Source organism: Aspergillus japonicus, assembly GCF_003184785.1.
Source record: "Aspergillus japonicus CBS 114.51 unplaced genomic scaffold BO86scaffold_76, whole genome shotgun sequence".
Lineage (NCBI taxonomy): Eukaryota > Fungi > Ascomycota > Eurotiomycetes > Eurotiales > Aspergillaceae > Aspergillus > Aspergillus japonicus.
In genome coordinates this window covers 119998-129991 of record NW_020291713.1, presented here as the reverse complement: position 1 = coordinate 129991, position 9994 = coordinate 119998, and the positions used below count along the sequence as shown (strand labels likewise).

Here is a 9994-nt window from a genome sequence, read left to right as displayed (position 1 = left end):
TGACATGACATTCGAAGGCTTTTGGCGGCTCTTGTAAGGGTGGGTAGAGCACAAGGAAAGAAAGGGAGATACCTCCGGAGAATGAAGTGAGGGCACTGTTCAATATGTATGTGTACAGTATTCTGTATACTCAAACTTCAGGATGTACTGGACAACAGTTTTCCAGATCCAAGCTCTCCCGATAAAATAATCAAAGATTGATATGTCAGGCAAAACCTTACGCACCACTGCGCATGCTTTTAGCTACTTCATGCACAAGATGTCCACCCGCTTCCCCCCTCACCCACTCTTCCCTATAAAACGCTCGTTGGTGGAGCAAGCAAGCAAGCAAGCAAGCAAGCAAGCAGAAACCAGATATACAATACTGTACTCCGTACAATCGGTAAACTCAAGAGCATGAGGTAAGAATAGCCCACCACCACTACCACCATAACCTCTAGCGCTTCTGGTTTGGGGACGCGTATACAAATTGGGTTTCGGACCAACCTGAAGCGATCCAAAAATAAAAGCTGTCCCCAGGAATATGGCCCTTGCGTAAGCGATGGTTTATTGTGTTTGTGATGTTGGTATGAACGGTTACACAAAGCCGAATCATATGGGAGAAGACAAGGGAAGGGTGTGGTTAACAATCCGTTCGGTCGGTTGGTTGGCCTGGCGAACACGGTCTTCCATCGATATGCTCGAATGTTGCAGTACAGAGGGACAGGGACCCCTATCTCTCCAGCCTCAAGAATGCGTGTGATCTGCGAGTTCACCCAGGATGAAGGTGCTTTGGTCGAGAGACGGGGCGAGGCGGTTGTAGATCGAACTGAGGGCAGTACGCTGCAGGTACCCAGCAAGGAGCGCGCGCTTATATTCACCTGGCATTGGGATCTATAAATCCTGCGATTTGGTCGCAGACTGAGGGTTCTCTCTCTCGCGCGCGCTACATCTTGAGATCGAAGTCGGGTTGGTCAGTCCCTTTCAGGTTCTTGGTCCTCAAAAGGCTCATGCAGCATGCTGCCAGGGAAGAGCACCACGTCATTCCTACATCCGCGGGTAGTCTAGTGAATTGCAAGCGGCAGGAATACCCTTGCATAAAAGTTGATAAAGACGTGAGAGTAACCAACAACATGCATGTCAGGTTCCTCACGGTGGATCGTACCTTTTGTTCTCTCTCCCACCGGGATCTGTGGGATTTCTGATCCGCTTGACCCATCGTTTGCCGCGATGCTGAATTATTCGTCGAGAAAGCGGCTAAAGGGCCGGCGCCCCTATCCCATTAGGTCTGCCGTACTATATCAGAGCGATAGGATTGATAATTTCACACCCCAACAGATTAGACTGACCAATATGCCAGCAGTAGAATGACTTCTTTACTAATGGAGGGCAGTCATTTTCACGATCGACTATGTGTATAGTAAACTGTTCAACCTGCTAGGAACGGACACCGAAGCTCCGCGCTATTGAAATCAGCCGCCCTTTTACCCCTGACGATACATACATTTAGATCTGGAAGGCGAAAGTGTTCTAGAATTTAGATTGTGATGGCCCGATCCTCTAATCATCTACCTGTACACGAGAGTCAATAAAATAGTAATGCATCAATATCGAGCACCGACTGTCTAATCTCCGTAGGTACCGAGATGAATTGTGGGCGTCTGAGGGACAGCGACAAGCAGAAGGTGATGTTTCTATGTTTAGCCTTCCCATGCTCCCCGCTTCCCACTACCCCTTGTCCCCATGGGAGAGCCACCAGGTTACGTAGGGGAACATGGCGGCTAACTACCACGCACACAAGGTGTATGCTGCACATGTTCTTCAGAATGTTAACAGGCACGACTCAAGAGGATACGATACGTGGGTTATCGTAGTAAGTAAGTAAGGAAAACATGCAGTATTGCGATGGTGACTGCTGTCTTTTGTTGGATGAGAGACCCCCTCGTAATCCCGCGTCAGCCTCGAGTGGCTGTGCCCGAGTCGCTGAGAGAGATTGGCAGTCACATCCGATCTGATATCCACTTCCCTTGATGCAAGTCAATTAGAGCTTGTGTTATAGGCAGGGGACCAAGGGTAAGTAGTCCACCACCAGCCACATTGTCAGCCACTGGCCGCCAAAAACATCGCGGTTCAGGTTGGGCTTGGTGTTGGTTGGGACAGCTGAGTTTACAGCTTTCCAGAGACAAAGCTCGAGAGAAAGAGCTGTTTAGCCAAGGGCGTCAAGACGATAGAGTATACTCTGTGCCGAGCGTTGCCTACATCTATTGGGGGTATACCTCGCGTGCACTTGAGGCTATTCAGCAAGGCATCAGAGGGAGCCAAAAAAGATTGCCCCATGCCCCATGGTATGAACATCTCGGCTCACCACAGTTGATGGTGAGAGTAACTTCTTCTCCCTTGCTTCTCTTTGGGAGGTACCCGTGGCTGGGGCTGCGGGGATCATCTTCGTGACCAGCGGTCTCGGTTGACCTAGATCCAACGTGTCGGCGCTTTGCCACTGGAGCCCATATCCATACGGGGTTGAACAATAGAGGGAGGGGGGGCGAAATCGTGGGACGTAGTACTCTATAGCCACTGGTGTATATGCGGGTCATTGTTCCAGGGTGAAAGTTGATAGAACTTCTTGATGTGGAAGTTGGAATCGCCTCCAAATGTCCCGAAGTATAGTACGAGTAGATCGGGGGGAGGGTGTGGGGATCGTGTAGCTTTGGGGGAATTCCCTTTGTCGAAGCAACCAGCCTCAGCGACCGGAGGATGATGTGAACGTTCTATGGTAGGTTACTGTAGCTTTGAAGGGCTATCAGACCTATCCATGAGACACCGGGATTGTTCCCTTGGTAGGGAAACGGACAGGCCCCCGGGCAACCGAAGAAGAATCGATGGGAAAGCATAACCCCACAGAGAAGAACAAAAAGAAGGAAGACCAAAGTTCTACAGTGTACTTGCCTGCTTCACTGAAACAACAATGAACCGGAATGCGGAAGGAGTAATGTGTGTCCATGGAGCAGGAGATGGTGGTGGTGGTGGTGATGTTAACTAACAGTGATGATGACATGGATTCTGATCCAACGAACTCATACAAACGGTACTGAAGATAGTTTTTACTACGCCTGGTTTGAGCCCGCGCGCGTGCACTTTATTTCTTGTCAATCCCGAAGGTCTCCTCTTTATGGTTCATTGGGCAAAAAATCAAAGAATCTACACCAATTCTTTCGCTCGTGATATTTCTTTCCTTTTCATATACCTCGGGATCCGGTAATTTTCCCCCCTCATTCATCCTCGTTGCTCGTCAAAAAACAAAGACATCAATTGGAAAACGATTTGGTCGAGAACACAAGCGGCCGATGGTTGTTGATCGGCATACTAGACTTCTGAAAGAGAGAGAGAGGGGAGAGGGGAGGGGAGCAGCAATGACGACTGGTCAAGAATGAACCGTAGGGGAAAACACACGACACGACACGTTATACTGGGATCTACCGGTAGGGTCGTGTCTGGCTTTTGAGCCAGTCAAAAGAAATTGGTAGTCGATGACGGCGATAGGTAATAGTGAGAAGTTCTTCCCGTCCTTCTCTGGGACGCGACCGCATGAATTGATTTTGGTATGCGTTGTATGGAGCAGGCTTCTTCCATTACTGTATGTAGCATGATTACTGCCTACATACTGTATGTACTTACAACGGGACCATACCGAAGTGAAATGCCAGATTACGGGGGCAGTAAGCAGCTGAAAAGAGGGTGCAAGAAAAAAAAATGAAGAGAGAAAAAAAAAAAAACTCAGTCGGCTACTCCGCACTGTGGGTAAAGCCGAGCGGTCGTCAAATGGCATTACGTTCTTATGAAGTTATGATATACATATGTACTACTGTTTTGGTGGAGGAAGGAGGATAGATCGATAGGGGAAAGTCGGTCGATTATTCAGTGAGGGGAGAGAGAAATCACATCAATAGTCAAGTCATAGAGGGCGCGGCTATCATACAATAGACAATGCGTGTGTCGTATATGGTAGACCGCTCTCAAGGGAGAACTTTTTTGGATGGGAATAATTCTGTTGCAGATGCTGGTAGCGCAAAATTCTTTTTGAAATTTGTTTGATCATTCCATATATGATTGGTTTCAAACTAATTTGTCTTGACATTTGACATGGGTTTCAAGGCAGGTCTACTGTAAAAAGAACTTGGTCATTAAGACCGGTTGGAGCATCAAGATGAGAGGCCACGAAGAGAGAAGAGGAGCCGGGGGCCAAGGACCGGAGGTGTTCCTGGCCTGAATCAGGGAGGGCAATGGCTGGCGAAGACTGGCTGGTGAGCACGGAGATCACCCCACCCACCAGTCCACCCAAGTCCCAAGGGAGCGCGGGTGCTGGGGAGGGGGAAGGGGGAAAGGGGAATTGAGGACTGATTGGTCTTGCAGGCTTGGTTGGGCTTATAGTAAACGAAACTGTAGGCGTAGGCTTAGGCTACCTTTAGTGAGGGTGTGGTCCTTCTGGGGAGGAAAAAAGAATGGGAGCGCGTGAGTGCAGTCTAGAAGCCGCTATCACAGATCATGTATTGTATCATCATCTTCTCTCTATACATTCAGACTACCCAGTGTAAGTGAACAAAGACGAATCAATCCCCTGGTACCGACTGCAGAGCAAAGGAAGTAAATCCTCCACTTCTCCTCAGCTTGGTTGGCTACGTCAGAAAGACATGCAATTGCATGCTTATCATTCAATCGGTCGGTCAATAGGGAGCAAAAGCAGCCAAAGAATAATGATTGCACAGTAGTAGCTACCGACTAAGTATCGACTACGAAGTAGTCTACCCCTCATGGACCAAGGCTGGCTCGGGGCTAACAAGAACTCGACCCGGACGGAGCATCCTTACGCGACGGACGGTACTTTACCGTGTTCACTCCAGAGAACAGGCAGAGACAGGAAGAGACAGGCAGACAAGGTATTTGACTTTTTCACTCATACAGTAAGGGTTGATGCTAACTTCCTTGTGGCTCAGGCCGCATTGATGGAGTAGAAGAGAATTGCCCTGAGACGTCCTACCTAGACCGGCTAACCACTAGACTATAGTATCTGCATATGAGGGTTCCGGTTTGACCAACCTTTTGGTATGATCCAGTAATTTGCTGCAGCGACTACAGCAGCGCCCGCCGCCCCCCCGACCGACCTCCTTATGTCAGGCCTGTTCCACAACTACACTACTGGTTGGATCTGGATGGAGATTCTACTTGCGCCATACGTTTCACAGAAAACGCGAAGCATTTGGTCAATTTGATATTGAAGGCCAAAAGGAAGGGAATGGGGAGGGGGAGCATCCATTTCAATATAACCAGCAATCTGCAACAAACCAAATGTACTGTACATACAACTACCACAATTCTTGGGTCAAGTATGAATTAGAAGGATTGACATTTCCATGGCAAGAGTAAAACCAAGGCCAGCCAGCCCAGCCCAGTCCACAGCCAACCTTCAACTGTGCCCGGCGGCGGTAAGGAAGAGGTATCGTTGAAACCAGATGAAACCAGAACTGGTCTATCCATACATACTGTACGTACATACCGAAAATACAGGACATACTGTACGGGTACCTCAAGCAGCCCGCCCGTAACCCGCTCTTTCATAGTAGTAACTTCCGGGACCTCGGGACACGGTACCAATTACCACGGTCGATACGTGAAAAGCGTCATGGTTTACCATACATCGTGGGCAAGCTAACCTGCAGCGATCCCTCTCGAGAGACTTCTATCTCCGGGCCACTCGTCCCATCTCTTCTCGTTCTTCTCTTTTCTTTTCTTTCTACTACACCCGTCTGGAGAGAGAGAGAGCAATTCCTCCTCACTTTCCTCTCCTCCTCATTCTTCTTATCTTCACCTCTCCTCCCTTCCTTTCTTCTTCCTCCCTCCTCCTCCTCCGCCGCCGCCCCTTTTCCTGCCATCCCTGTTACTTCATTTGGAGAGATCTGAGACTGGTCCCCAGGCCCAAGATCCGGTTGACTGCACTATAACAGTCAACTCCATCTGTCGCCCGTTGCACCAGCTCTCCAGTCGAGCCGTGTCCGTCAGCTCCTGCTTCGACGTCCTCTTTCGACGTTTGTTAACTCAAACGGCGAATTCCTCCCCCTCCCCCTCCCCCTCCCCACATCTGACATCCGGTGCCTACCCCCGTGACATCGACCGTTGGATTCCCCTGATTTCAGCTCCTGCCGGTTAGAAGAGCGAAGAAAAGGGTTCTTCTCTGTTCTTTTATCCGAAAGCTTTGTGTGTACATGCTTCTATTTTGGTTGTGATTTCCTGAAAGGTGAGGCGTCGAAATTTTCCTTCTTCCCTCTCTCAACCCCTCCCCTCATGCGATTGTCATGGCTGTGTTTGCATCCGATGGCAAGCCCACTGGTGGACGCTAGAACGGATTGTGGCCTCAATCCATTGGGAGTACGGCGAGATCTCCCTGTCAGTGTACGGTCAGCACCTCTTGAAGTCGGTTCGTGTCAAGTCAGCAATTGCCCGCAGCGGATCTCCGAAAGTGTCACGTTTCGATTCCACGAGCACTGGACGGTCCAGGCTTGATCCTACCCCTCACACATGCGTCTCCTCGATACTATTGAAGACTGAGTTGGATCAATTGGAGAGATGAACTGTGTCTTGATAGGGGGTGGAGGACAATTGGTCATTTAGTTGAGACAAGAGAGCCGTGCTGCAGAGGTTGAAGGACCAGAGTTGCTCTCTCTCGGAGTGGAATCCAGTCAATTCAACTTGATGCTGGCAGGAAGAGAAACGATTTTGTCTATCAACTCGGGTCCGAAATTAAGGGTTGCTCATGTGCTTGCGTGGGAATGTATAGGCTCTTTCCCGCATACCTGGAGGGGACGATCTCAAGCCTTCGACGACGCCGAGATACCCAAGCAATCTTACCACTGCAATTCCACATCGCAATCACAAGAAGCAAACAAAGGCATTGTTTGAATTTGACGGCTAACTTGTTACCTTCTCCTTGCTAGGAAACAATTGTCTTTTTCTTGATTACTTTTTCGCTTTTGGCCTCGATATAGCCTCACTCCTTTCAATGTGGATTTTGGCTTTCTAGCGCTTTCGCATCTCACAACTTCATTCCTGTCCTGCACAAGAACGTTCGAAAGGATACTGGATTGCCGACTGTACGTTGTGATCATTCTCATTGCACCTCGATTCCCCCCCTGACGATCTCCCCACCCCTTCACAGGGTTCGTGCCTGTACTCCTGTTTCCACATTCCGGAGTGCCCATAGGCTTGCCAGTCCAAGAACCGGTTCCTAGGGCGAAGGCGTTCAGTCGCACTTCGTCTTTTGAATTGGTATCCTCCAGAGTTCATCTCGCCGGGTCATTCTTGCGTCTTGGCCCTGCCTAGATGCCAGACACGCCGTCACGGTAAGGGTTGCGTCGTGCCCTCTGCCCGAAGGCCTTCTATCTGGGTTAGTACCTTTTTTATCCCCAGGGAGTCCCCCTTTTCACCCTCGACCTTTCTCTCTCTTTCTTCCCTCCTTGGGCCTTCCTTTCCCAACTACAAGCCTTTCTTTAACATCTTATATTTCCTTTTACTTCTCTCTTTCTTGCATCACACACTCTTTTTCACCCTACCGTCGTTCTTTTTTCATTATCTCTCTTTTCTAATCTTAATATCACGTATACTAATTTTAACTTCATCTAGCCCCGGCTACTCAAAAAAGGCTTTCCACCAGCTGTCTGGCTATCCTTTCCCTTTCCAGTGCTTGGACTATCGTCATCTTACTGGACACTTTCTAATACTTCCAACTAATTCCGTTCATTAATCCCCACACCCATTTCAGCGACTGTCACTCTCTGAACTCCGTCGTTCCCTGATAGACAAGATCATCTATCAGATCCACTCTTTACACTAATTACTCGGATCGTTATCATCACCACCAGTCCGACAACATGGCCTATCAAAAGCGTCCTGCCTCTAGCTATCAGCCTTGCGATACATTCTTTGTGGAGTCGTATGACGACTTTCCGGCCCCTCGTATGGGACCAAAGGAGCATGCGAGACTGATTGCTCGTGAGCGTCAGTATGCCATTGCGGATGAACTTTCCAAGATCACTAGCGAAGAGTTCCGTGATGACATTCTGGCGCACATGCTGGACATGGATGTTAGTTGTCACTTGACTGGTTGTGAAACGATTGTGGCTAATCTCGATCTTTTAACAGACCGCCACCCTCCCTGACGTTGAGTCGATCGACATCCAAACTGAGATTCAATGGTTCATGCGTCCCTACCTGCTCGATTTCCTGATTGAAGCCCATACCGCCTTCCAGCTGCTGCCGTCTACTCTCTTCCTGACCATCAACTTGCTCGACCGATACTGTTCGAAACGTGTCGTCTACAAGAGACACTACCAATTGGTCGGGTGTGCGGCTCTACTCATTGCTGCCAAGTATGGTGACAAGAAGGATCGTGTTCCGACCATCAAGGAGCTCAAGTCAATGTGTTGCTCGCTTTACGACGATGACATGTTCATCCAGATGGAGTGGCATGTGCTGCAGACTTTGGGCTGGACCATCGGTCATCCCACGGTCGACAACTTCCTGCAGATGGCCGTCATGGATTGCCCTTATGATGCCGAGGTGGAGCACTTGTCTCTCTACATCGCGGAAATCTCCCTGTTCCATCGGGAATTTGTCTCCAAGCCTTCGTCCGATCTAGCCAGAGCCTCCTTGGCTCTTGCACGGTGCATCCTGAACCGAACTCAGCCTCGTCACACTGAGTGGGCTTCTCAGTACGACTCTATGACACTAGTGGGCTTGTCGCAACAATTACACCAGCCCTCGCAGGTGCTCTCCCGGAAATATTCGTCGGCCCACTACTCGCGGGTGTCGAAAATCCTGGAGCAATTCCTCGCCCGCCAGGCCTCCGTCGCGAGCTACACGCCCCCTAGCCCGCCCTCCGATGTTGTTCCGGCCGAGTCTAAACCCTATGAAGGAGAGATTGGTCTTGCTACGCCCCAGAAGGCCCCGCAGTCATCCACTATGGCTCACGGCTACATCACACCGCCAATTACTCCTGAAAACGAAGTCTTCGCCAACGGTGGTAATCCCACCTTTGCCAAAGGAGTAGCTGGCACTAGCGCCTGCTCACCGTCGCCCACCCCCTCTCCTAGTGTACCATACACGGGTGCTCCTAGCTACGCGCAGGAGGCTACATATCAACAACAATATCTCCAGCCTCAAATGTCGTTCAGCACCGGCTACTGAACTTGACCTGGCTGAAAACGTTCTCCGTCGATAGTATATCATCACCTCGCTCGATACCTAGAATCAATGTGCCTTGCGCCTTGTGCCATATTTGTCGTCTCTGGTTTACGATCTATCCTCGATCCGACCGCAATCTCTCTGCTGAGAAGGATTGCCATTTTTTCTTCATCCCCCTCCACTATCCTCTTCCTTTGTTTCCGTGTCTAAAAAATTGCATACCCATCTTTCGATTCGCATACCATCTCTTGGGTCGCCCAAGTTGCATCTAGCTCGTTTGTCATCCTCTTCTATAACTAGCATTGCAAGCGCGAGCTGTTGAAATTTATTTGCATTTCACTGTGTTTTCTTTCTATTCCCCCGCTTCGAAGACCCAGTTCAGCAACGCAGATTGTGGATTCTCTGCATTTGCGGGGCTCGAAGCTGTTGTGCTTTTCCTCTTTTCTCCATTCCCCCACTTTACATTTGTCACCCGTAAAGAACATTAATGCGGCTCAAGCTCTGACCTCTCTTCCTCAATCAGGCGGGATCGTGTTCATGCTTTTGTTAGTATGACCGTCCGCTTTCTTTTTGTGACGTTGCTGGATGATGGAAAGAGGTCCCTTTCCAACAGAAAAAAAAAAGCAGAAAAGAGCTCCCTGTCAAGTGCAAAACAAAGCAGACACCCAAATATACATATCATATACAACAAATAAAAACCACAAGACAAGGGAGTTCGCGAAACCCAAAAACAAACCCACCAACCCCATCATAGTTTTTGTGATTTGAAATGCTTTTGGGGCGA

General features: G+C 49.3%; 1 protein-coding gene across 1 annotated transcript; it reads left to right on the top strand.

The window, feature by feature from the left end:
• Positions 1 to 7564: 7564 nt before the first annotated feature.
• BO86DRAFT_224963 (G1/S-specific cyclin) lies at positions 7565 to 9504 on the top strand. Its single transcript, XM_025666945.1, has 2 exons — positions 7565 to 8111; positions 8170 to 9504. The coding sequence occupies exons 1-2, from the start codon at positions 7899 to 7901 to the stop codon at positions 9211 to 9213; spliced, it is 1257 nt and encodes a 418-aa protein (XP_025523229.1). The 5' UTR covers positions 7565 to 7898; the 3' UTR covers positions 9214 to 9504.
• Positions 9505 to 9994: the final 490 nt, after the last annotated feature.